Here is a 26,716-nt window from a genome sequence, read left to right as displayed (position 1 = left end):
CTGGGAAGCTGCCTGGGCTAGTTTTCCTCGGGGGGCAGGGACCCCGGAGAGGTCAGCTAACAGACAGGGGGCCTCTGGGAAGCCAGAATCGCGTGCTCCGCGGGAATTTGCCCACGAGTGTTCTCAGCCCGAGGCTCGATGAATGAATGAACCTCTCCCTGGGGGCCGTTGGGGGTGCCCCGCTGAGTGTCTGAGCAGACGGCCCCCGCCCGACAGGCGGTCCGAGGGCAGGACCGACCAAAGCTGCCATCGGCCTTGGGCAGGAGAGGACCTGACTCAGTCCCAGAAAACCTGCGCAGGCGTGTGGTTTCGGTAGTGCCTCCGCCGTGTGGGGGTCGTCGGCGAAGTGGAATGGAGTTTGCCACTTAGAATTCATGTGTTTTATGATGTTAGAAGATGAGGTGTAATTAAAAAAATCATTTAACGTATTTTTTTAGAGAGGTACTACTTGCTTATTTTTTTTTTTAAAGAAGGAAATGCAGGTGAACCAATAAAAAAAGAGCATAAAATGACCTCTAATTCTCCCCAGGTTTTTCTAGGGTGACTAGTTAGTGGTGGGATTATTTGGGGATTTTAATTTTCCTTCCTTCTGCTTCTCTTTATTTTTTTACTTGCACACATGTTTTTCTCTCTCAGTGTGAATACACACCCAGAGACACTTATAAAAATATTTTTATTTACCTTTTTTTACAAGTATGGAATCATGATGTAATTGCTGTCTTTTAGCATCTTTTTCGTGTAACATACACAGACTGCTTCCCATGGGCAGTGTATGTGCACCTTCATTATAATTTCCAATGGCTTTATTCAGTGACTGTGCCATAATTCTATCAGTCAATCAATCAATCATTTTGGGACGAGGACTAATTAAAAAACTTCCGGTGGGCAGGCATGTTCACAGATCTTTTATTGGAACTCTAGTTTCTTCTCTGAAATCTGAGATGTCGACTCACTAGGTAAAAGGATACAAACATTTTGGGTGATAATTCTTAATTGTCAAAAATCTTTCAAAAATTCTTTTTGGTTCCGAACCAAATACAGGGATATGGTCATAGCCACGGTTGGCTTGCACGCCAGGGACGTGCCAAGCCTTTTGTGGGCCGTCTTCTTAACAATCGAAACCTCCCTGCGGGGCCGGTGGGACCTGCTTTAGGCCGGAGAAGCCGGAGGCCCCGAGGACTGGCCTGACTTGCTCGGGTTCCCACAGCTGGAAGGTGGGTTCCAACACAGGCCTCTCTGAGTCCAAACTCCGTGTTCTTTTAAATTTTATTACAGAGGAAGTACATAATTTAAGCAATATAGTTAAAAGGTCCCCTGTAATTATGTAAGATATTGCTCTACATACCTCTGTTTATTTTCCCCGTGCATTTATTGTGTCCCTTCACTGTGAGAGGAAAGAGGAAGGCCCGAAAGTGCTGTTTACCTAGTGATTGTCGGTTTTACGTCTAGGACAATCTCGTTAAGGCTGTCGTTGGTAAAATACTGCTATTTTACTAGAATGCCCATTTTAAGATCCGATATTCACTAGAAGCTTCATCATGCTTTCTGTAAAGGGCTTTAACTTTATAAATGCTTTTTGAACTTAAAATTAATTTGTGATGGAATTAATAAACTTGATCCAATTACAGTGCAATCTTGCCACACTTTTTTTTTTTTTTTTGACTTGAGAAGCTGTGTGTTTCCCGAGGCGGCTGAAAGTCAGGTGAGGGGGTTGATAGTAGAAGAGGTAGATTTGGAAGGAACTCGCACTCATCTGCTCATCTGTCGCCAGGACGTCGCCCAAGGTGGCCCCACAACCCAGCAGAGCATGTCGTGAGAGCCTGAAGTGCGTGTTGTGTCAACAGAGAGCTGCTGTTGACTGTGGGGAAGAGGAGAGCCCTGCCTTTTTTCTGGTTAAACAAGTTCGAATTGGTTCAATGAATAATATAGCAGTAGACTGAAGCATATTTTGGATTGCAAATTTTCTAAAAAAGAGACAAATGAACCCACGGAACTCTCAGGTGGTGATATCCTTCCCCTCTTTATTTTAAAAGAAAGACACCGCACAACGCCCCCCCAAAACAAACAAACAAAGAAAAAAAAAAGGCAGTGCGGAGAAAGACAGCTGGAGACGGGAATGCCAGCCATTTGAAGGTCAGCCTGCCCTTCCAATGGGAGCCGCCGGGTGGGCGGAGCCTGCGCAGGTGGAAGCCCGGCTCCCCCTCCCCCTCCCCGCCCGGTGAACTTGGAGCTTCTTGCCCACTCTGAGTCCTAGTTTCCTCCCATATCAAAGAGGGGAACAGAGGGCACCTGGCAGGGATCTAACGGGGACTGGTGATGTATAAAGTGCTTTGCACAGTGTCGGGCACATCATAGGTGCTTATTCGGTAGCAGGTATTCTGATTACATTTTCACCACGAATGAGCCTCATGTTTTATTTGCTCCATTTGCCTGCCCGTTTTGCAGGTTTTACGTTTAATAGTGATTGGGAGGGGGTAAGCCCTTTGACTCTGCTGTTCTTCAGTTTATTGACTTCAAATGAAGGGTTGGGGAAGAGACGGATTTTTCAATTGCTCTCAGCCCTAGAAACTTGTTTTGAAGGGCGGTTAGCGCCGAGCCCTGCCTGTGCTTTTTACTGAGGTCGGGGCACCACCTAGCGGCCAGACGGAGCAGGGCCGGCCGAGCGCTCTGTCAGCCACGTGCAGGGAGCTAAAAGCAGCGCCCACAAGCAAAGGTTCCGAAGGTCATAGGACATTGCCATTGTTTTTGGTTGTACAACGAGGGGGGCTCATTGGAAGCACTTTTTGGGGATCTCGAAGAAACCTGCTCACCAACTCTAGGAAGTGCAGCTCCTAATGTTCATAGAACGTCCCGAGTTTTTTTGGAGGCCCAGCAGTCAGCCTCACGTTGGTTCTTTTCCCTTAAAGGCGCCCCAGCACAGACCCCAGCATCTGACTCCAGGCTTCCAAGGCGCCCTCCCCTCCTGCCCGCTGTGCGCTCCGGGGCCAGCGCCCCCTCCCGGCAGGCGCACTCCGTAACTGTAGGGTTTAGAGCCTGCACATCCTAAGTGCTCAGTAAACGTTAGGTACGATTATCATCATCATCGTTACGATTTCAGTGTCCTGTTGCCATATTTGGTAACTGTCCAGTGTTCTTTTCTGAAAAGAACAACGGTTAAGGTAACAAACCAACTAGGAGCGCAGATACGATTTTTCCCAAGTCGAAAAGCCTTTGTTTTCCTAAATGTGTGTGTATGAGGCATTGTTTCTACACAGAAGATTGCCAACATGCTCTATGGCCTTTTTTTTTTTTTTTTTTTTTTTTTTTTTTTTTTTGCTTGAAGGGGAGATTGTGTATCTGAGCTGTGGACTGGTCAGGCCTGCCTTCCGATTCCATCCGCAACCCTGGCAGGACCCTGGCCAAGTGTACCCTCGGGCTCTGGGCTGCAGGCAGAACCAACCCTGGCAAAGGAAGCCCAAGGGTACTGATGAGAGTTATGCTGGGGAGTCGGGCCTTCGGGGGGCGGCCCGAGAGCGAGCCTCAGACATGAGCAGGATGCAAGGGGGCAATGGGCCCGCGGGGTACAGGCAGGGATGAAGCAGCCCTGCTTCGACAGAGGGGACTTAACAGGAGGCGGCTGTTACCGAGAAGGCCCAAAAGCGAACGGGCAGCACTGAGGAAACCAGAATTTCCTCGGGGGAACAGCTGTTGCTTTTAAGGCTGGGGGACAGCAGAGAGGAGTGGGGTCACCGGACGTGGGAGCTTGGAGGAGCCAGGCTGACGGCAGGAGCCCTGAAGGACCTGCGGCAGAGCTGGGCTGGGGTCTGTACGTGGGGTCAAGCGAGGGAGGCCGGGAGCTGCAGCCGCTCCTGTCCTCAGCCATTGAAGCCACACAGTCAGGAGGCACCCTTTGGTGCCTCCCAATTTCAGAACCAGCAGGGAGTCAGCTGGACAGGTCATCTGGGAAATGCGTCTTAGGGCAGGTGCGAGAGGGTGGGCTGAGACAAAAGGAGAAATGGCGGGGCTGGAGGCGGCAGGAAACCCAGGCAGGGTCACAGTGCGGAAACCGCCGGCCCCCTTGGCCCGCTGCGCGGGCTCCACAGACGAGCTCTGAGCGAGGGCGTCTCAGCTGGTCTGCCTGCCGAGAGCCAGGGGCGCTGGCGGGGCACCGCAGCGGCAGGCGGTGTGTGCTGGCAGCTCAGTCCCCTCGCCGCCCGAGGCTGCTCGACAAGGCCTGCAGGGGCCAAAGCCCCCAGGGTTCCCCTCGATTGACCGACCAAATCCCGGCCATGTGTCTGTGACCCGGCTGACTGTAGCACCCGGGGACACTCACGTCACGCCGGACCCCCTCCACATAGAAGCGGGTCTAGAGGCGGAATGCCTGAGCTCCCCCAGGAGAAAATGTCTACGAAAGAATTACTCAGCCTCTTTTAGTTTCTGAATCTGCTCCATGGGGCTAATTATTCTTCACAGGCTGTTCTGAGAATTAAAAAAAGAGGCAATCGCGGTTTGTACACAATAAGCGCTTAATTAACAGTCCCTTTGGCGGGGGGCTGCACTATCGGTTGAGGCTGTCCACCTGGCAGAAAGGCTTTAACTACAGTTGAAAAGCTTTTGTCCCCTGCACCAGAAGGGACAATGGGCCTTTGCAGGCCAGCTGGGGGGCGAGGCCTGGGACTTGGCGGGAGGCACTCCCGGGACTTGACCACTGCCGTTGGGAAGGAGCCCTTTGCGGTGACCAGGGGAGGGCTCCCCTCTGCGGGGCTTCCCCCAGCTCCTCAGACGGCCGCTTGGAGGGAAGGGCGGGGGCCTTGCTCTGTCCTGGGCTGCACGGCCCCCCTGAGGCGCTGCTGCCTGTCACAAACGTTCCTGCTGGCGTGGGTGTCCCCCGGTTCCCCGCCGAGCTGACTGCGGGTCCTTCTCCCCCTAGGGTACCCTCTCCACGCCCCCGAAGCCTACTTCCCTTACTTCAAAAAGCACAATGTGACAGCCATCGTGAGGCTGAACAAGAAGATTTACGAGGCCAAGCGCTTCACGGACGCCGGCTTCGAGCACTACGACCTCTTCTTCATCGACGGCAGCACGCCCAGCGACAACATCGTGCGGAGGTTCCTGAACATCTGCGAGAACACGGAAGGGGCGATCGCTGTTCACTGCAAAGGTGCGTGCCCGGCCGCGGGCCCCCGAAAGGGGACGAGCCCAGGCCCAGCAAATCACGTCTGGCAGAACCAGCTCGTGTCTTAGAAGAGAAAAGAGATCTTTTCTGGTCTCAGAAAAGTGGGACACAGACCTATTGAAAGAAACCCTCCCTAGGAAAGGGTTGCTTGGATGTGGCTCAGCAGCAGCGATGTGGCCTTTCTGAGGTCAGGCTCGCTGACGCCAGGCCCTCCCCGAGGGGGACAGTGTCTGTAGGCCACCGTCACGGCACCTGTGAATAGGTACACTTGTCAAAAGAGGCAAGGGGTTGTGGCTTCCCTTTCTCTTTTTCCTTCCAGGATTGGCTGTCTCCTTTCCTCTCTCCTCCACCCATCGGACAGTTGATACTCTCGTTTGCTGGCCCAGCGGCTGTCTGGACCGATTTCCTCTTGGCCCCTCGGTTGCCCACGGGCCGTTTGCATCGCTGACTGTCTTCCTTGCCCATTGCTAGGGGACAGCAGCACCCTGGAGCCACTGGCTAGTTAGCTTGTCTCTTTGAATGAACTGCAAGACGTGGTTCTGTAAACGAATCTCTGCTCTCTAGGGGTGGGCACTATAGACGACCTAAGGTGGTCAGAGTTTCAAGTTAAAATGCAGTTTGGAACAATGAATACTTTTTTTGGTATGGCTCAGGGCACGGAACATACGATGCTGTATTTTCCCTGGCAACCTTGTGTGAGCTGCTCAGCGAATAGGAAAGGATGTTTGCTCCAAGCATTAGCTGTCGAGGGGGCTCAGACGCCATCGTAGACTCTCGGGCGCGGTGGGAGGTATTTTGCTGGGGCCTTTGATTCCAGCGAGAAGCGGGAGGAATCCCTTTGGCCTCCCTGGGATGCGCTCCCCACATGCAGCCTTTCAGAGTGCCTCTGGGTGGTGCTGTTCACATGTCTGTTGCGTCTTGTGCCAATCGTTCTGGTAGGTGTCGGGGATCGCACTGTTCACGTGCCTGGTGCTGCTGTGACTGACTTATTCAGACACGCTCAGCTCTGGTTCTGACAGCAATTAAAATACCATTTAGCAGGCCCCTGTTCTATGTTTAAGATTTGAGTAGGTGGAGGTACTTTGCTGAACATGTGAGCGCAAGCGAAAGCTGCGTTCGCTTGGGACCCAGGGGGAGGGAAGTGAGGCGCACGTGGCCCAGGTGCCAAGGGGCTCCTGGTACGGGCTCAGCCACACTGACGCAGCCCCCACCCTGTGTCTGAGCAGGACGGAGCCCTGACGCAGGACTCCCTGCCTCTTAGGAAGGTGTCTTTTGTTCACCCATTGCCGATGGCTGTTTTCAGTTCTGAGCAGGTCACAGCGGGGTGCTGGTGAACAGGCTTGCCCCAGAGGTGGTCGATATGCACCCTAACTTTGCCTTTCTGTCTCATTCTGTGAAGGATGATGGCCCAGGCCCAAGACGAAGCCTGCCTTTCACGCATGTCTATTTGACAATAGCATGTCAAATAGAATCTGAGAGCTCATGGGAACACAGCAGTTACCTTTATTCAGGAGGAGACACTCACATGCCTTCTTTCAAAGTTTATTTTTGTGTCATGAAAATCAGTATTTTCCCTGGGGTGAATTTGGCCTGTTTTCTGAGAAAGTTCGTTTTGTGAGGACCAAGTCATGTATTGTGTCTGTGTGTCATGTCTTGGATTGACGAGTTCAAGGGAGAGGAAATGCGGAGCTTTTATTAAAGCTCAGCATCTCTCCTGATCGCTTTCTTCACTAACGAACATTGTGAAACATACTTTCTGGTGTAAACATCCCCATTACGGGTATTCCTCTCCACTATATCCTTGGTCTGTGAATGCTGACACTTATTTTGTAGTGTGGAGTTGTTTTTACATCTTTATTTAAAACCGGAGCCTTTTGGTTTGTTCTTTTTAGCCTTAAAACAATTTATCACAGTTTTGGTTCATTCCAGTCTCGGTGTAGCCTCTTCTTAGGTGTGGGACTTCTATATGGGTAGTCTGACGGTGGTTCTCAGCACGGTTGTTCCATGATTTAGTTGTAATTTTGATGTGGTCATGGGACGTGGTGAGCACACTGTAGACTTATTCCGCCATCTTGACCGGCAGTCCTAAACTCAGGTCCTTCAGCACTGAGGTCAGTTCTTGTGCGGGAAGGTCACATTTACATGTGGTAACACCTTTTTGAGAGTGTTTCATTTGCTTCCACTTGTGTACACACTTAGGATTCTTTTATAAGGATTATACCTTTAGTTTAATTACAGCTGTATTGCTTTTAATAGCATAGTTATCTGTTATGGGCCCATTAATTATTTTGACATCTGCCCTAATTAAGTCAGCTTAATTTTCTGGGATTTCAGACAGCCTTGAGCATTTTAGCGGCACTACAAGGAGGAGGCAGCGGAATCTCACTCCATGTCAAATGCACCTTGATGGCTGTCGGGAAGAGGACGGACATGTCGTGCCACGACATGAAGTCCTGTGCGGAGAGCCAAACGAGGAACAGATTTGCTAGGAATGGGTGAAGTCTCACGACAATTCAGTGTCTCCAGGTCACCTTCTGGTTGAGAAAACCGGTGGCTGTGAATTCTTGAAATTTTCTAGCACAAATAATCATGTAAAAAATGGCAATGCAGTGACGTTCTGGTGTGTGGCTGTTGACGTTCGATAGGGGTTTCAGGCAGTGCCCGGAGCAGTCACGCAGTTGGCATGGCGCTCGGTGTAAATAGAATACGTTTCCTCTCCTTGTCTTGCTGGGCTAGGGAGCCCCTTAATTATGAACGCTCCGACAAATTTGTTAAAGTTTTTATAAAAACTTAGCGAAACGCTCCTATGCTGCCTGACGGTGGTGAGAATGCAAAGTACATTCTTTTTATAGATTAAATTATAGACTCTTTTTGAATGGGGGAAGCAAGTTCAGTTTCAGAGAAATTGGAACATCTTCTGCACAGCCTTCATTTTGATGTGAGTGTGTGCATGGTGAGGAGCCTAAGAGGGACCCTGGCAGCCCCCCGCATAGGGAGGGGAGCCTGGGAGCCACTGCTGTCCCCACAAAGGCCATCCAAGGGGCCCCGGCACCGGTCGAACCCCGGGCCCTGCTCCAGGCCCTGCTCCTGGCCGTTGGGCTGGGTCCCGCCGCCAAGATCGCCCGTTGTCTCGGCAGGTGTCCGGGCAGTGAGCGCTTCTGCAGAAACAAAGGCAAGCGTCTCCTAGCTCATCTGGTAAAAGGAGAGCTGTGTGGAGGCCAGAGTCACACCCAGCTCTTTTCTGAGCACCCTGGTGTGGATCAGGGCAGAAGGTGCTTCACGCGAAAACAGGCCCCCTGGCCCCCAAGCCCGTCCCCTCCTGAAACAGTGTGAGCAGAACATTGGAGCAGGAAGGGCCCACGGGAGGGGTCCGTTGGTGGCGGTGTGCATTTCCGGTCTGTGCCCTCTCTTGCAGCCGGTCTCGGGAGAACGGGCACCTTGATAGCCTGCTACGTCATGAAGCATTACAGGTTCACGCACGCCGAGATAATCTCCTGGATCCGAATCTGCCGGCCGGGCTCCATCATAGGACCCCAGCAGCACTTCTTGGAAGAGTAAGTCTCTTGCCCCCCTGACTGGGTTACGCCTGGGTTCCTGGTCACCCCTGCCTCAGTTTCCCCGGACGGTGTCAGCCCGCGGCGATGCCAGTGCGGTCGGCACCTCCTGTAGAGTCTTGCCGCCGGGCGGCTCAAGACTGTGCCTTTTCTCTCCCTTCGTTCCGGGACAGCCCCTTCGGCTGCCCTCCTTCCTGTCGTGTCCTCGGGCACAGTACGGTTTTCGGATGTTGTCCAACGTGGCACTTTTCAGTCTTTTTTGTTTGCATGTCTCAAAGCAGAATGGAGATCAAAAGTAACCCGCGCTGAGGTCCATCGGTGACTCCGGGGGGTCGCTAATGTCCGGACAGCTAAGTCAGCCTCTGTGTGGCTGCCACGCAGGCGTTAGCCAGGAAGGAAGGGCGAGCTGGTCCATCCTGGCCCTGCGGTCCCGAGGAGAATTCTTAGAAACCGTTCTTCCCTTCCTGTACCCGGGCATTAGCCTTTTGTCAAGCCCTGGTCCACAAAGGGGACAGATAAATCTGTAAGGGCACAGCCTTTCTGGTTTCCCCTTAAAAATAACTGGAAGTCACCACCGATTCATTCATTAATAAAGCGAGAAGATGAAATTAACACCAGTGTCTTTAGGTCCAGCTCTAGGGCCCTGTCAATTAATGATCTCTTATACTGAAATCTCACTCCTTTTTCTCTTTGGATGCTGGGATGGCTTTATTTTGGATAGCATCCTTTTCTATACAATTCATTCCTTTCTCTTTAAATCATTTTCTGTCCCTGAGAAGCACACAACTGTAAATTTCATGGAAAGATGCTGTAAGGGAGTGACTCACTTCGGAAATGGTGCCAGGGCTCTGAGCCTGTGAGGAATTACTGTCCTTACCAATTCCTGGGAGACTAACCGAGCAGAACCCCAGTGTGGAAAAATGTTCACGCACCTCACAGCCTAAGAGAGTGAGGCAGAATTGTAGTGATACTCAAGAAAAAAATACCCAAGAACAGGAGCCTTAGGAAGACAGAAGTTGTTAGGCTTTTGGCCTATGAGATACAAATGGGTAGAATAACTACGTTATTCAAGAGCTTTACCCTTGACTGGATTCTCTACCTGTGGTTTCCACTATTTTCCATGTGTGTCCTGAACCGTGAGCTCTGTGCTGTGTGTGTGTGTGTGTGTGTGTGTGTGTGTGTGTTGGGGGCTTGTCGTCCAGCTTCCTGCTGAAGTTGAACAAATGACCTTAGGATGAGAGAGCAAAACCATTTGTAAGCCTGGCTCACTGGGCATCTGTTAAAACCGTTGTTTGGAAGAGTGTTCATTCAGTAGGTTCCCACTGAGGACTCACCTGGCACTCGGCGCTCTGCTGAGAACAGGCCAAGGTCGCCTAGCTTTCCTCGGGCATCCAGTACCACTCCACACCTGCACGATCCCCCTTCTCGCCCCCTGCGACGTCCGCGCTCTCTGCCACAGCTCCAGACGACAGCCGAGAAAGCAAGTCACGAGGCAAAGGCGCTCTCGGTTGTAAAGAAAGGTGTTTTTCGTGGATAGGCACTTAAACCGTAGCATTGGGGGTCCTTCCTCGGGCGGGAACCACTACTGTAGTTCCAGGCGGCTGACTCCTTGGGTGCCTGTGGCGTTGCAGTCAGTCAGGAGAAGCCCTCGGTGAGGCCCCCGAAGGCAGGCTCGTGTCTGAGGCCCGGCCCTGTGGCCCTGGGCCCATGTCCTGGAGCCCGCGCGGCACGTGTGGGCATCTCTCCCGGGCTTTCCCAGGCTTCCGCCTCCTTCCTTTGCGTGAGAGGGATGCTCAGCAATGGGATTTGAGCACAGAAGTGATGAGATCTGACGATTATATGTATATATGTTCTTTATATTATATGTACACACTCATACACCTCACTTCCCGGGGTGTTTTCCTTACGAGGCCCACGTCATGCTGTGGTCTTTATTTTTAAACTTCCTCCTGGAAACCTCATTAAACCTCAGCCCGGACCTCGCACGCAGCGGAGTCTTGGCAGCGTGGAGCTTCCATTTTGTGTGAAGTCACCTTTAAGGACGTGACGATTTTGTGCTTGAACTCTTTTTTTATTTCTAAATCCGGAAATCAGAAATTTCCCTCATTCCGCTTATTTTTGCCCATGTCCGGTCGGCTGGATATTTTTCATGTTCTCGTTCCGCTGTCTGTCTACAGCGCTTCTCAATCCCGAGCCGCCTAAGCCTCAGGGGGGCCTGCGCAGGAAACGTGGTTCCTGAGCCAGGAGTGGGGGTGGGGGCGCCCGAGCCGCTGCGTTTCCCACAGGCACCAGGGGATGCTGGTCGCCACCCCCCACGCCGTGTAACAAGGGTCTGCGGCTCAGTCTCTGCCTGCACATGTCAACTTAATGCACGTTCGGTTTGGTGTGTAGAACATTTGGTAAATCTCACCATTGAACTGAGTGACACCAGAAATTAATCGTTCAGCCAGTGCTTTTTACTTCAGGACATTACCAAAAATAAGATGAAGGACACCTGTTCAAGAAATGGAAGAATGCTTGAAAATGTCTAACAATGACAGCTTGAGTTTTTAATTATAATTGATTCCTACTGTTTCCTTATTATTATTATTTTGGGGGGTACGTGCATAAGATCAAGGAAAGTGGATTAACTTCTCTTAATAATCTATTTTAAAGCTTTAAGAAATTGCTATTCCTAAAACAGAAAAAATTAAAATCTACAATATTAGAAATAAAAGGATTTAAAATAATCCTAGGCCATCTTGTGGTTTATTTATTAGACTAACAAGCATAAAGCTTAGGCTTGAGTTGGAACTGTATTTGAGCGTTACATTTTAGCAATAACACTCAGTTACTAAGAAATTGGGAATCGCTTTTCAGTATTTACTGTCGCATCATTCGATTCACTTGATGGCCAGTTGGCATTGAATCTGTTGGCTAAACAAGAATAAAATAAGGTGCCGGGAAGAATTTTTGGCAATGGTGGCTTCAGAAACTTATCTTGGAATACTCATCCAGTTACCGTGGAAGATCGAGTGATACTTGTTTGGTTTTCTGTGTGAAAAGGGTTAGAGGTGTAGTAACGCATTGGGTGTAGGTATCAAGTGTGTATTTTGACGCGACCCCAACCGCAGCGGTCCCTGGGCTTCCTTACCTACATTAGATCTAGCTTCTTGGCTCTTCCGGGAATTTCTCGAATCGTTTCTCTCCCTTCTAGCTCCATTTCCTGTGTGCTTCAGAGTCAGGAGCTTCCCCTACACCCTCCTCAATTCTCTCTGAACCTCTTCCTATTAAGTCTTCCCTTTGTACAAGGTGATCGCAGTTCTCCTTGAACACCTGTCTCCTTCCACCTCCGGAGACTTGCGTCCTGCTTTCTGGGGCGCCTTCCTTGGATATCAAGTCAGACGATATCATTAGCCCGATCCTTTTGTCCAGTAGCGGCCTCTGTTCCCACAGTAGCCCTGGGGCGGCGGGTCAGGAGATGCCCAAGGCTGGTGCCGAAGTCGCAGTAGAGGAGCTGCAGGTTGAGTTAGAAAGTGGGTTGGGTTTCTCCACAGAATGACCCAACGGTGGCTTTGGATGGGCCCTGGGGCAGGGTGGGGTCATACGGGATCAGTGTGTCCGGAAGGGGAGAGGTGAGGGAGGCAGGGAGCTGGACGCTGTGGAGACAGGGTTAGGGTGACTCGGGGAGTGGGGGAGGGGAGGTCGGCCACAGGCAGAGCCAGGTGTACAGTGACCGCCCCCTGTTCTGCGTCCAAAACCATAAACTGACTTGACTTTCTTCAGGGGAATTCAAAAAGCAGGTTTTAAAAAAGGTTCAAGGCTCAGTGTCAGACTTAACTACAGCTTGGCTCTTAGGGAGGCTGAGTTCACTATTTACGTCCCAGGCCTGGCCAGTCCAGGGCCAGGACTTGGCCCAGAACAATGACCCCAGCTGCTTCCCTCTACAGGGCTTGCTTTGCATCAAGACAGGTGTCGCCCTGCCATTTCCAAGTGCGCATTCTTTAGGGGGAGGGGCACATGCTCTTGGGAAACGTACTACATCCCCGGAGGATTTGCTTTGAGTTGGTGTGTTAGTGTCGCAGTGTTTGATGTTCAAATGCTAAATACTTAGAAATACACAATTCACTTCTGTTTGAGATGAAGCTTTTAAGGAGCAATAGATACCACAATACAAGCTGGCGTGGTTTCCATAGTCGAGAGACAGGGGTTTGCAGGAGGAGCCACTTTTTCCTGAGAAGCGCTGCTGCGCTGCATCGCTTAGCAACGCGGAACCGGCTTCGGCACCTACTCATCGTTGATATTCAGGCTCGCATCAAGTCTCCAGGGATGGGGCAGGAGGAGTCTTTTAAGCTGAACACGTGAAAGGTGTCACTGTGTGATTTCCATCTTTAGGCCGGCAGCACTCTCAGACGTTTCATTTTATAATATTTACAGTTGGAATTTTTTTACTTTCAGCCTCAAACTTCTCTGCCTTCATCATGAGTCCACATCATGTTCCCTCCTCCCGCCTAAAGACCCTGGAAGGTCTTCCCTTCAGTCTTTTTCAAATTTAAATTTTTTCCATTACCATCTGTCACCCCCCCATACCCTCTTCCACCACTGTCCCCTCCGCCCCTGCGATCCCCACAGTGTTGTCTGTGTCCGTGAGTCCTTTTGCCTTTTTCTTTTTCGCTCAATCCCTCCACGCCCCCAGCCCCGACCCGCAAACTGTCATCTGCTCTCCATCTGTGAGGCTGCCTCTGTTGTGCTTGTTACTTCAGTTTGTTCATTAGATCCCACGTAGGAATGAGATCACATGGCACTTGTCTTTCTCTGACTGGCTTATTTCACTTAGCGTACTACTCTCCAGGTGCATCCATGCTGTCGCAAAGGGTGACATTTTCTTCTTTTTTACAGCCAAGTAGTACAGCAATATGGAGTTACCTCAAAAAAAAAATATGACCCAGCGATTCCATTTCGGGAAATTTGCCCGAAGAAACCCCAAAGACTAATTCACAAGAACATATGCACCCTATGCTCTCTGCAGCATTAGTTACAATCGCCAGGATTTGGAAGCAGCCTCTCCATGGAAGAGAGGATGAAAGAGCTCCGGTACATTTCCCTTCAACTTGGAGATCGGCTCTGAATTCCCCAGCTTGCCTCGCGGGCCAAATCAAACAACCGTTTTTCCCAAACACGCTGAGTTCTTTCATCTCACTTTTACTTCAGCCACCTCAGTTTTCAAAACACGCCGTGTTCTCTGATCTCACTATTTCTTTCCGCTCCCATGTTTTCTTTGCTTTGGGAATTCCCCTTGCGGGCTCAGCCCTGCTCGCCTCTCCAGGTACGGCTGGATGCTCAGGCTTTTTCTCCGATGCCTGCACATTGAGTCAGGAGCCCCTTCTCCCAGGGTCCTCAGCAGATCTTGGTTACGGGTCTTTAATACTGGATTCAGATTTTTTTTTCCCCCATACTAACCTGGGAACTTCCTGAGGGCCAGGGATTCTGTCTTATCTGTATACCCCTATCCTTTCTCTGTTTCACTTCACCTAAATTTTTCCCTGTCTTTGACAGAACTGAATTTTCTCTCCCTGTGAAGTCGTAATTCTTTATTCCTGGGAGGTTTGACCAGAGGCCCAAGACATTCATTTATAAATGTAACCATTATTTTTTGAACTGTTCCTACCTTGTCAAGGACTATGCTACGGCCATAAGATTCAAGCGTTAGAGAAAGCGCTATGCCACGTACAGCATTAAGTGGAAATAGTTTGGAGGAAGCAAAAACTAAAGCAAGATTTTTTTTGAGAGTGCAAAGTAGGAGGGAGGCTACTCCATGGTTCTGTGAAGATTTCCAGGAAGGAAGAAAGAATCGAGAAGAGTTTGTTTTGAATACCTATTTTTACAGCTGGAATAGAAAAGTTCAGTGTGATTGAGTTGTTACGCTAACCTCATCAATTTGCACATCCTAGGCTCAGAAAAATTCCTCTGTGGTTTGCTTCCAAAAGGCAAGATAACCTGCCACGAGAGAAAATAGCCACCGCCGTTCTCCCACTTGATGCGTACACCCAGCATAACCTACAGATTTCAATTCATCTTTAAAAGACAAAGGGGCTCACCGTCTTTATTGCTGTGGAATTTGTTCTAAGCATCTGAGCACCTCTAATAGTCAACCCCTGTGTGGCTATCTAGACCTATATTGGAAGATGGTTATTTGTGTTTTATATAGAACTTTAACTTATTGCGGTACTGGAAAGTGGCTTTCATTTTTGTCCTAAGACTTCATAATCTTCCTGTTCTGATTTGTAAGTGTTTATCTGCAAGCCTTTTTGCTCATAAGACATTATACTTCCGAGATGATAGTACCTTATTTTACAGGCTGTTTTGTTTTCTCTCCGTTTTTACAGAAAACAAGCATCATTATGGGTCCAGGGAGACATTTTCCGATCCAAACTGAAAAATAGACCGTCCAGTGAAGGAAGTATTAATAAAATTCTTTCTAGCTTGGATGACATGTCTATTGGTGGAAACTTATCCAAAATACAAAACACGGAGAGATTTGGAGAGGTGAGTTTTCCCTGGGGAGATGGCTGTGCCCCCATAAGACTTGAACTCTACCTTTGAACACATGTAACGTAGCTTCTCTGAGGTGCGGGGAGCCCCAGAACTTGGGGTGTGCAGGCATCCACCTCTAAAGCAAGCATCAGAGCGGGGAAAGCAATTATCCTTAAAAAGCAGAAAGCTGTAATTTCAGGAGCGCAGTTATAAAGGAGGCCACTCTCATTTGGGGAATATTTACAAAAAAGGAAATTAAAGAAACAGACTCTTTATTTGAAAATGGAAATAGCTATCAAGAAGAAATATTTTAATGTGATGACTGAAGAAATAATTCACGCCACAAGTGATTATGGAGAGCTTCCGCTTCATAGTGATTTCTAAAGGAAGCCCCGGGTTGAAAACAACCAGGGGCAATTTTTTAAAAAATTAAGACTATTATAAGCAAACGACTGTCAATAGTTGGCATGGTCTGATTTAACCTTTATAACTAGCCGGCGATTCAGGCCCTATCATCTCTCTTTTATAGGAAGGAAATTGAAGAGTTAGAGACACTCCCACCTCAGTGCTGGAAACACGATTTCCCCACGTGGATCTTTTTTTCCAAATCCACGTCTTTCCTATCACGTCCTGCTACCTCTGAATGGAAGTGAAAGTAGCTTAGTGAGAATCAGGGGCGGGGGCCATTGTGGAGCCTGAAGCGGCCTTGAAATCGTTTGTTCTAGTGCCCTCGTGTGTGGGTCAGAAACCGGGGTCCCACAAAATCCGTGACTTACCCGAGGTCACAGAGTTGTCTAGTAGTTGGGCCACCTGGAGAAATGGGTGCTCCTAAAGGAGCAAAAAAAAAAAAAAGCTGTTAAAAATATTGAAGCAGCAAGGGCAGACTGGCATTGCGTGAGGCAGAAGGGGGTTCCTGAGACCGCAGGTCCCTGAAGGAGGCCGAATGGAAGGGACACGTCGCAGCTCCCTTAGGTCGGCCCCTGGCACCTCGGACGTGTTTCTTTCGCCAAGAAAGAGAACCAGAGCGCCTGAAGAGGGAGAATGAGTTTTTTTCAGGGACAAAGGAGGGGCTGCCAAGAGGACCCATTTTTCAGCCCGTGGCGTGTCCTCTAAGACAGCCGCTGACGAGTGGAGGAGTTCACCTGGGTGGGTCATCTCTCCTGGCAAAATGTACATCTTACCCAAGGTCACGTTGGCGTTCAGAGCCCTTGTTGACTCTTTCTCATCTCTGGGTGGTAGTCCGGCCCATTCAAAGCCAACAGAAATGGTCTGAACTGGCATTTTGATGTGGAGCTAAGGAGGAACGCTTTTCCTGCCGGTCGGCATTTTCTTCCGAGGTTGGGGTCGCGTAACTAGGGCTTTGAGTTACGACCTTTGAACTCAACGGAAAATATATTCGTCTCTCTGGAAAACATTTATCGTGTAGGAAGATAGTGCTCTCTGTGTTGTAGCCTGTATTAAATTAACAGCTGGTGTTAGAACATTGCATCCTGATAATTTTTTAGATCCCACTTTGACTGAAAGGTAAAATAAGTCAGTTTGGCCCTGGCAGGGTTGCTTAGGTGGTTGGAGCATTGCCCTATACACCAAGGGTGGCGGGTTCGATTCCTGGGCAGGGCACCTGCCAGGCTGCGGTTCTGTCCCCGCTCAGGGCATGCAGGGGAGGCAACCAATCAATATTTCTCTCTCTCCCTTCCTCTCTCCCTAAAACCAATAGACATATCATTGGGTGAGGATTTAAAAATAAAATAAAATAATAAAATAAGTCGCTGTGACAGAGGAGTGATGTTGTGCTGCTTCACTCCCCTTTTCTATTTTCCACATCCCCCGACACGAATGACTTCCGCCGTGGCCATTCGGAAGTGCTGCTGTTTTCCGAATGAAAGAACCCAGAGATACCAGAGAAGGACGGTGTGGTTAGGACTGTAGACCGCGACACGCGTCTGGGCCTCGGACCGCTTCACAGATAGGCGACGTTGTGTGCAAGCGCTCCTTGTAAGCCTGTGTCTTGCCTTGCTTATCTCGCTCTCAGAACGTGACGTGAACATGGGCGTTTGTCTACTTGTAAGTGAACACAATAGGGTTAGGTTTATTATTATTGTTCCTGTGAATTCCAGGCAGAAAAATCGGTCAAGAAAGCTTGCAGGGTGTTCATGTGTTTCCAGTTCCGTACCCATGTTCAGGATGAGAAGCCCATGGAGAGTCTGGGTTTATTTAGCTTGTACGGCAAGAAACTGCAAATAGACAATATTCTTCTACAGGTTGCTTTTTATAAAGTGACATCATATTCAAAGCAGGGGAAGTGAATTAATTTTTGATTTCTAGGCATACAGGAATTTTCCTGGGATCGGTTATTTGGAAGCACTGTAATTACAAAATTGGAGAGTTTGACTATATAGTTTTTTAATGCTTAGGAGGTGGGTTAAAGGAAAATTACCTCAGTATCGACCAGAGAGATTCAGGCCACAGTAATAGACCAGCCGTGGATCCAGTGGGTTCTCTTCACCCACTTAGAGTTGGGAGAGAACTTTGAAAAACCCAGACTTTCTGTTCCCTGAGCCCGGTTGTCAGCGCTGCGCTGGGTTCTGGTATATGCAGCCCGGCCTCCATCTCGGGGAACCCCGCCCTCACTTCGTGTCCCCACCTTGTCCTCCACGGTCCTTACTGCCCTTCCCTGCCAGGGGACATGCTCCATAGGGATGGGGCTTCTACCTGCCCTCTGCGGAGTCTGTTCCAAGGCCACTGAGCCTTTGTCAGCACTGCTCAAATGAAATAAGAAGGCGTCCAGTTTCACAGGAAACAAACAAGAACGCAGACATGAAATCGCTAATGGTCCAAGCTATCCAGATAGTACCGGCCAGAAGTGCGCATTTTGACAGCCAGGGGCCTAAGGGTTCATTGAGTCTTAGGGTTATAAAAAAAAAAAAAATGAAGACAGAACTTGAAGCCCTTTAAGATACAGATACTTAAGGAGTGAAACAGAGCTTAGAGTGCAAGAAAAACAACCGAGACGGCACCTGCCGTGGGCCTGCCAGGCACTGTCCTGGCACTTGGCATGGATTGCGCGCTCGGTCCTTACAACAGCTGTATGGACTGGGCATGCTTTCTGGGCCCACCCGCCGGAGCACAGGCTTGAGGGCGTGGCAGGGAAGCCACCTGCCAGGGTCGCAGAGCAGCCAGCGCGGCTGCCGTCGGAGCCCAGGCGCCCTGGCCCTGGAGCCTCCTGCCGTTGTTGCCTGCTGCCCCTCTCGCCCCGAGGTCCCCACGTGGCTTCAGTCTCTCACTACAGTGACTTTGAACGCGACCTTAGCCAGCCTGTCTAAGCAAATCCCTCCTGCAGCTGTGGTTGTCTTGTCCTGTCTTTTCCTGCTCCGGGCAGCAGCCCACTGTCAGCCCGCCGGCCCGTAGGCGCCCTTGCCTTAGCGATGTGGGGTCAGCCCAGGGGCTGCAGTGGTCGCGGAGGCCCGGAATCCCACATCAGGCAAATAAGGGCGTAGCATGGCGGGCCCAGCGCTGAGACACTGCGGCTTGTAAATCCTCGCCGCTGAATTTGTTCTCTGCGTCACAGGCTCATGAGCGGGGTGCATCCGAGAAGGAGAACTGTGAGGTCAGAACGAGGTCACTAAGGCCCTGCTTTTCGGCCCCTTTCCTTCCGCTCGCAGGACCACGCTGGGACCTGGCGGAGGCTGTTGGCCGGGAGCGGCAGAGCGCAGAGGCACCCGTGGGGGGGTCGCCCCGGCGGTGGCGGGCAGGCGTCCGTGTGCGGCCGAGGGCGGGGGCAGGCCGGGGAGCTGGTGACGGGAGTGGGCCGGGGGACAGAGGCCTGCACGGTGACGGCGAGGAGGGACAGAAGGCAGACCTGGGGGCTCTGCTGAACCCAGACTTGTTATCACCCAGAAGCGACTTACTATGGAAACGACCCCTTTGCCTTCCCACAACGTTTGCACCTCATAGACTCCACATCCCGGAGCCGGAGAGACCTTGAGAGATGATTCATCCACCCTTCCGAGCCAAATCATTTATTTAAACCTGCTAAAAATTCCATTTTCATCTTTGTCTTCCAATCCTTTCACTTCTATTTTTACTCATTTCTATTTCAGACTCCCCTTTGCCGTCCCTCTCCTGCGATGGCTCTTCCCTCTTCATCGCCCGCTGTGCTCCACTTTCCCCGCCGGGCCTGGTCTTCACGGCGCTCAGCCCCTCCCCCGCCGGCAGCCACTCTCCACTGTAGTGACCTGCTCGCCAGGTCTTGCCTCGCCCGCCTGAAGCCTCTGGACCCCGCCGAGGGGCTCACCCTTTGGTCTTCAGGCTGCGTGTAGACAGAACGATGGGGGGAATAGAACGCACGCGCACACCCTGTGCGGTCGCTTGTTATTTACAAGACCGTCGTCTGTCCGTGAGTCACATGACCCCGGGACGCTGAGCTGGGGGCCGTGGCCGGCGGGGCGTTGGCTCTGGCCTTGGCCTGCTTTACTCAGGTTCCGTCTTGACCCCGTGGAGGGACCGCCTTGGCCAGGACGCTCGCACCGTCATTCCTGCTCCTGTCCCGTGTGTCCTAGGTCTTGGCTCGTCCTCCCCCGCCTCAAGGTGCCGGTGGTCAGAGGGGCGTGCCTGCCGAGCCCCGGGCCTCCCCGTGGACCCCAGCGGGGGGCGGGGGGGCGGGGGGCCAGGGAGCGAAGGGGCAGGTTGGCCCAGGAATGGCTATCAGAAACGACGAGCAGGGGGCTGAGGGAAGTCTGCCTTTGCGTGTCCTTCGTCAAACAGGAGTTTGAGCTACAGAGACAGAGCGGGGACTGTGAGGGCTGGAGGGGATCTTGGCAGATGCAGGGCTTTTGATGTTTTGCAGGTGAGGAAATGGGCAGCACGCAGTCACGGCTGGTACAGGACTGCCGTGTCGTGGCCTGTCTTTTAGAAGGGACATGGCGTCCGAGGACCAGAAGTCTGACGCTCACGAAGCGTGTGGGCTCCAGGAGCACCTCCCCCTTTTCACTCATAAATCAAGGGTCATGGTTCTCCCCCACACCCTCCGGGTTGTGCGGATTAAATGTGAGCTGGTGCCGGAAAAGACCCGGCACAGTGCTTCTGTATTTTTCAGTAGGAAATACGCTTCCCCCCTCCAGGAAGCTTGGACTCCTTTCGGAAAGCTCTTGAGGGCTTTGACGGGCTTAGTATTCTAAATTGTTGTAGCTTTCGATTTTGCAAGCAAGTTGTGGAATTTGCTCAGATGACTCCTGGTAGTTTCTAGAAATGTCCTTGTACAGTGCCTGTTGAGCCAGCCTGTGTCTAAGCCACGTTCCAAAGTGTGGTTTTGTCTGCGTGAGGGTCTCTCTGGTTGCAGTCCATGGGAACTATAGCTCGTTGTAAACTCCACTACGTCTGTACCCGCGCTTCCTTGACTGGGAATATGACCAGGAGAGCTCATTGGTGAATAGTTGAGTGTTCTTACTTTTTAAAAAAAAAACAAAAAACTTTTAACTACAGTTGACGACAATATTATATTAATTTCAGGTATACAACATAGTGCTGAGACACTTACGTAGTTTACAAAGCGACCGCCCACCTGACACCGTGCATACTTACTACGGTGCTGTTGGCTCTACATGGACTCCCTTCCCCATGCTGCCCCTTACATGATTCTCAGTCAAGCATTCTTTACTCTATACGTGAACGATGCGGACTTTGTAGAGCATTAGAGCGATTTAAGATAATTTATATAAAATATATACAGACGGAATCTATGATGTAGTAAGAAATCTACATAAAATCACGTTATTCATAATGACCGCTCTGTGGAACATGCACTTTTTCCCCAGAATAACTTGGAAGACGATGAAGACGTGGAGATGAAGAACAGCATCACCCAAGGAGACAAACTGCGTGCCTTAAAGAGCCAGAGGCAGCCCCGCTCCTTGCCGTCCTGCGCGTTCAGGTAGGTCCATGTTTCGCCTGTGAATTTAGGCTGCGGCGCCACCTGTGGACAGAACCCTTCATCCCCCGTTTTGGATATCGTTACACGAGCACTGGTTTACCTCTCGTGTTTTGGTTTATTACTCTTTCGTGTTATGTGTTTCTTATTTTATCACTGTGGGGAGGAGCTCAATTTTAGAAGCTTCTAGAAGGTAACTTGTGCACGTCCATCTTGAAAATGCCACCTTAAAGTGCTAAGCAGTCCGTTGTCTGTGGGACTCCGTTCCAAACTCCTTTTGGAATTCCACCCCCTCCTGCGACCGGGGTTTCCTGTGGCAAATCTTCACAGGCGTTTGTCGGACTCTTGGTCGTGCAGAGAGGCGCTGTGTGCCAGGCTTGGGTGGACCTCACTCCTTAGCCTCCCTTCTCTTTTTGAGAGGTGAGTGTGCCATTCCTACCTGTGCCTGGAAAGCGATAGACCATCTTGATGTCGGCGAGACGGCTCATCAGGAGCAAGTGATGGAATTTGCCCTCTGACTCTAACATTTGAGACCTGCTGACAGTTCAGAGTAGATTCAAGTAAAGGCTTCAGGTCCCCGTAGGTGCAAAAATCTGAATGCCATCGACACTTTCGATGGGAATGTATGGGGGGTAAGTTCACAAAGGGGTGTGGTGGGGAATGATTGCTTTTCTCTGACTTTTAAGCGAGAGACACATGTAGCAGGTAGAATGTTTTGCCAGCGTGATAATGTCCAGCAGACTCCCAGGCAACTTAGTGTTCGTGTGTCCCCTGGGGAGGATTGTCACCCTCCAGCCGGATCGGGTCCGATCACACCGTTACCTGTGCTTTGAGTGCTGGTGTCCTGAGCTGAGCCATAAAAGCTCATGCGGCTCAAGGCTGAGGGGCCGTGTTCTACAGTGAGGTGAGATGCCGTCTCAGCAAGCCGGGAGCTTAGTCCTGACCAGCGGCCAGCACCGCAGAGCCGAGGAGGTGCGCCCTTCACGGGGCAGCCGCTCTGGGCCCGGAGCCGCGGCAGGCGCTCAGCTCGTACGTGAGGCCTCCCCGAGCAAACCTGAGAGGCGTGCGTCATCACCCGCACCTGGCTGGGGTGCCGAGGCGGGGTGGGGGGTCAGGTCGTCCTCAGCCTGGCCGCAGTTCGAACAGAGCCGGTGTTCACACCCGCCGCTGTTCCAAGTCGCTGCTGTCTCTGTGACGTACGTTGTCCAAGTCAGCGGAGGGTTCTTGAGATTACTAATCTCTTCCCTTCACCAGTTTTTCCCCTTTAAACTCTAAGAAATGGCTTCCTATTGATTAAAATGCCGTTCAGGCATCTATATTTGATTCTTAAGAAATTGCAAGGACAAGGAAGGGGTAAGTTGGAATGTAATTTGGCAAATGAATAAGGAAAACAAGAGTTTCTACAGTGCAGGTTGTAGAAGGCTCGCTCCAATAGGGTTTTTCTATTTTTCCTTTTTACTCCGAGGAATTTTCTAGTATTTTTGGAATTTAGTTTTTTTTTTTTTTTAAATGACATCATGGTACCATCATCAAACAATTTTACCCTGAGCGGATGCAAGTCCCCCTTCTGATTAAAAAGCAATTTGCTACAAATGGAAATCAAGAGGAAAGTAAATGACTAAGGTAGATTTCCTGCTGGTTCTAGGATTTTTACAGAAGTGCAGGAAGACTAATATCCAGGTGCCCGGTCCTGCCCTCGGCCAAGTTCATGTTCTTACTGCTCTGACTCCGCCCAGTGTGCCTTTGGGTCTGGGCCGGGCTGGGTGAGCCTGCTGCTGCCTGAACACGTGTCTTTGACTTTTGTAGGTTGGACGACGTTAAAGGGCACCCGAGGGCCATGTCCCAGCCATTCAGGTACTGTCACCGAGGAGGCTGCATTTCTAGTTCCTTGTAAATATCACCATCCTTTAGGTGCCTGCCCCCAGCCCTCAAACCAGCGAAGATAAACCGCGCACAGCGTTTCCCTTTCTCACTTGCCTCCCCTTCCGTCCGGTGGGCGTTGTTCTCAGTGCCCCCAGGACGCGGAGTTGGCTCTCCCAAGCTGTGCGCAGGGCTTTGTGGCTGTGACAGTGACTCCGCTCCCACACGTGCAGGGCCCCTGATGCGTGACAGTGGCTGGCACTGCCTTCCGGTCTCGTGGTAGCGTTTGCCTTGATTTGATAACTCTTCTCTTTCCTCCTCCCTGTTTTTGCATGTGCTTGCTGCCCTCCTTTATTTTCTAGTTTTTGTTTTTTTTTATTCTCTACCCTCTATTTGGAGAGGAGATGTTAGTGTTTTTCTCTGGCAAATGTCCCCTGAACACTACCTGGTCATATGAGGCCACCAGGGGTACAGGGTCCGGTGGAGGGCTCAGTGAGGGTGGGGTGGTGGGGGGCATGTGACCAAAACTGTAGACAAAAGAGGGAGAGAAGGCTGATTCACGTGTCGCCTTGCCCTGAGCCCTGCGTTTAGGGGTGTTTAGGGGGAGTCAGGGAGGGCCCCGACTTCTGCAGAAGCTGGAGCTACCTCTTTGCACAACATTCCCTGAGTCCTAGTCTCAGAGGCCGGCCAGGTCGAAGCTGCTGTTTCGATGGTGAAGGAGAGTCTACAGGAAAATAAGCTTTTCTACAGCAGATAGGAAAACCCCGAAGGATCAGTCCAGGATGAAACAGAGCTGGTAGTAAAGCCACGCCTGGGCCCGGGCTGCCAGATGTGAGCCAGTTTCCCCCTTCGTGTTCCCTTGGCAAGCGTGTACCGAACACCTGACCTGAGCCTGGCTCCTGGGGATTGAAATGAGAGATAGTTCATTGCTCCCAATGAGCCTTATGTCGAGGGAAATGGACAAATAGCAGGCAGTGATATAAGACATAGAAGCTATGATTTACTGCGGAAAGAGAGGGTGAGACAGGATGCACCCCCGCGGGAGTTCAGTGAAGCCTTTTGCCGTAAGAGGCAGCAGCGGGCTGGACCCGTAAATGGAGAAGCGGAGGAGTGAGTCAGGCGGAGGAGGAAGGGAAGAGACAGAGGTGGAGCGGGGACGCCTGGCAGGACAAACTGGACGAAGGTGTGAGTGCAGGCGGGCAGGGCGCTCAGGCGTTTTGTGCAGAGGGGACGTGTGGGTACGTGGACCTGCTCAGCGAGGTGATGCCAGATGTTGGAGGGCGTCGTAAGCCAAGTCAAGGGTGTTAGGCTTTCTGGGCCCCGAGGGAAGATGAATTAGTGTAAACAGCCAAGCGACATCGTTAGATGTTTTAGATTGTGCTGGAGGCTATTCAGAATAGGAACTTTAGGGAATAAGAGGAAAAGATGCTCTCAGCCGTTGAGGATAAGGTACAGCAATGGCCTCAGCTAGGGCAGTTGCCGGGTGGAAAGGAGAGGGCAGATGAAGAATACAAAGACACGGGAGGCAGGAACGCCAGCGGCAAAGAAGGGGAGTGGCCAAGGATGGCGGGGTGGCTGTGAAGGGCAGGGCTGGGGGGGCCCGGGCCCGTCCCAGCTCTGGCACCTGCTCCACGTGACTTTGAACGAGGAGCTTTCCCACTGTGCCTGCACGTCCTCGCGCACACAGCGGGTCTGAGGGCTTCGCAGCTCGCGGCTGAGCCCAGGGAGCGCCTGCAAGGCTGTGAGAGGCCTGCGTGGCACAGAGGCGCTGTCTCAGTGCGGCCCCCGGGCCTGGGCTCTGCTGGGACCTCTTGGATGTGCGCCAGTGTCTCTCGCCTGGGCGCTTGCTGACCATCGAGAGGACATGGCGCGCACATGACGCGTTGCCCTTTTTTCTCCCCAAAGGTTGCCTTCTTCCCTGCAAGGGTCTTCATCGGCTCCGAAGCCCTCAAAAGTGGCTTCGTCTCCTTCAGCGACGGCCAAGAGGATAAACAGAGGCTCCCTGTCCTCGGGCGCCAGTATAAGAAGGTAATTCTCCCATCTTTGAGATCCCCAGGGGATGTGGAAGAAGCCAGCCGCAAAGAGTTGGGAGACGGTCGGAGGAGGGACCGGGGGGAAGGGGGGACCACAGAAGGCTCTGTGACCTCCGAGCATCTGTCCCTGTCCTGAATTTCAGGGACAAGGCCATGGATGGCTTCCGGCAGGGGTGTCCAACCCGTGGCCTGCCTGTGGCCCAGGATGCCTATGAATGCAGCCCAACACAAAATCATAAATTTACTTAAAACCTTTTTTGGCTTATCGGTTTTCATTAGTGTCTGTGTATTTAATGCGTGGCCCAAGGCAACTCTTCTTCCAGTGGGGCCCAGCGACGCCCGAAGGCGGGACCCCCCACAGCACCCCCGCTATAGGCTGCCTAACTCGAAAATGGAGTTGAGTTGCATGTAGTAGGGACACTTCTGATTGTCATTTCTGTCCTGGGTGCCGGGCAGAGCCACGGTGGGTAAGGACGTTTCGTGTAATGTGATGACATACATATGGGCTAAATCTCATGCTTTTTGCTCTCTGCTCGCCCGTTGCCTTACTTCCTGCCCCGGGGCCAAGGGCACCTCCATAGTCTAGTTCTAGATCTCCGGTCCCGTGGTTTCAGGCAGCCTCTTGGGTCCCAATGAACTGCTCTGGGCAGAGGAAAGTAACGTGTCTGACTCAGGACCACGTATTATTACGTCGCCCAGAGCGATGGTGGAGGCCCTCCGTCCCCACTGGTGCCGGTCAGACCCGTCCTCGTCACCTCCGCCCCCGCCCGCGTGGTCGCGTGCGTGCCGGGCACGAGCGCTGATGTCCATCGCTGTCCGTGTCCCCTTCCCCGTGTGTTTCCCATCCAGCTTCTCCATAAACTCCCGCCTGGCCAGCTCTCTCGGGAACTTGAACGCTGCCGCAGACGACCCGGACAACAGAAAGATCCTGCCCTCCAAGATGGCCTTCGTGGCCACCCCCTTCACCAACCTCCTCAATGGCAGCTCCCAGGCGCCCGCCCGGAATCACCCCGAGCTCAACAACAACCAGCACAGCCGGAGCGCCCCGAGCGGCCCGCTGGGCCCCCAGGGCGCCAAGACGGAGGAGCCGGGCGCGGTCAGCGTTGCCGCCGCCGTCCTCCGGCCACCCTACCCCGGCCTGTCCTCATCCTCAGCCCGGTTCCTGAGCCGCTCCATTCCCGTAAGTTTGCAGGCACCGCCTCTGGGCCCTCAGAACCCCGACCGCAGCTCCTGCACCTCGCGGTCCTCACCCCGGCTGCCGCCCAAGAAATTCAACAGCACCAAGGAGGCCTTCTGACCCGGCCTTCGCGCCGGGACACTGTCTAGGCACGTCCCTTCCGCGGCTCCTCTCCAAGTAAACGCCCAGTTTCCACCGGGGCTCTTCCTCCTGTCTCTTCTCCTCCCCCCGCTGCTTGTCAAGTGGCTTCTCTGAGAAGGGAACGGCTTCCGTTCCCTTGGTCCCCGACCCTGGACCTACGCGAGTCTCGCTGGGCTTTCCCACCTCTCCGCGCACCCGCTGTGGCAGTGGTGGTGTGGGTGTCCAGCAAGGGGTTCTCAGGGCCAGCCGGTAGGCCCCGCAATGTGCCGCCGCCTCGGGGCGCTGACCCAGAAGTACTTCGGGGGCCAGGAAGGCTCGTGGGGGGCGGTCACCTGGGGTGAACGGGAGGGAAGGCGC

The 26,716-nt window shown here is 51.9% G+C and overlaps 1 protein-coding gene across 2 annotated transcripts in view; it reads left to right on the top strand.

Annotated features, from left to right (window-relative positions):
- Positions 1–26,338, top strand: part of CDC14A (cell division cycle 14A) — a 92,874-nt gene extending 66,536 nt beyond the window's left edge. For both annotated transcript variants that reach the window (XM_054564997.1, XM_054564996.1), the window contains 7 exons: positions 4,910–5,140; positions 8,571–8,709; positions 15,075–15,234; positions 21,036–21,151; positions 22,955–23,002; positions 24,914–25,036; positions 25,891–26,338. In XM_054564997.1, the coding sequence (XP_054420972.1) occupies positions 4,910–5,140; positions 8,571–8,709; positions 15,075–15,234; positions 21,036–21,151; positions 22,955–23,002; positions 24,914–25,036; positions 25,891–26,338 (1,265 nt within the window). The remainder of the gene's footprint in view (positions 1–4,909; positions 5,141–8,570; positions 8,710–15,074; positions 15,235–21,035; positions 21,152–22,954; positions 23,003–24,913; positions 25,037–25,890) is intronic.
- The last annotated feature ends 378 nt before the right edge of the window (positions 26,339–26,716 follow it).

The sequence above is a fragment of the Pteronotus mesoamericanus genome, unplaced genomic scaffold, assembly GCF_021234165.1.
Source record: "Pteronotus mesoamericanus isolate MK-2021 breed Mesoamerican mustached bat unplaced genomic scaffold, CSHL_Meso_final scaffold_99, whole genome shotgun sequence".
Taxonomy (NCBI): Eukaryota; Metazoa; Chordata; class Mammalia; order Chiroptera; family Mormoopidae; genus Pteronotus; species Pteronotus mesoamericanus.
Note: the sequence above shows the minus strand (reverse complement) of the source record. Positions and strands in the feature narration are given on the sequence as shown.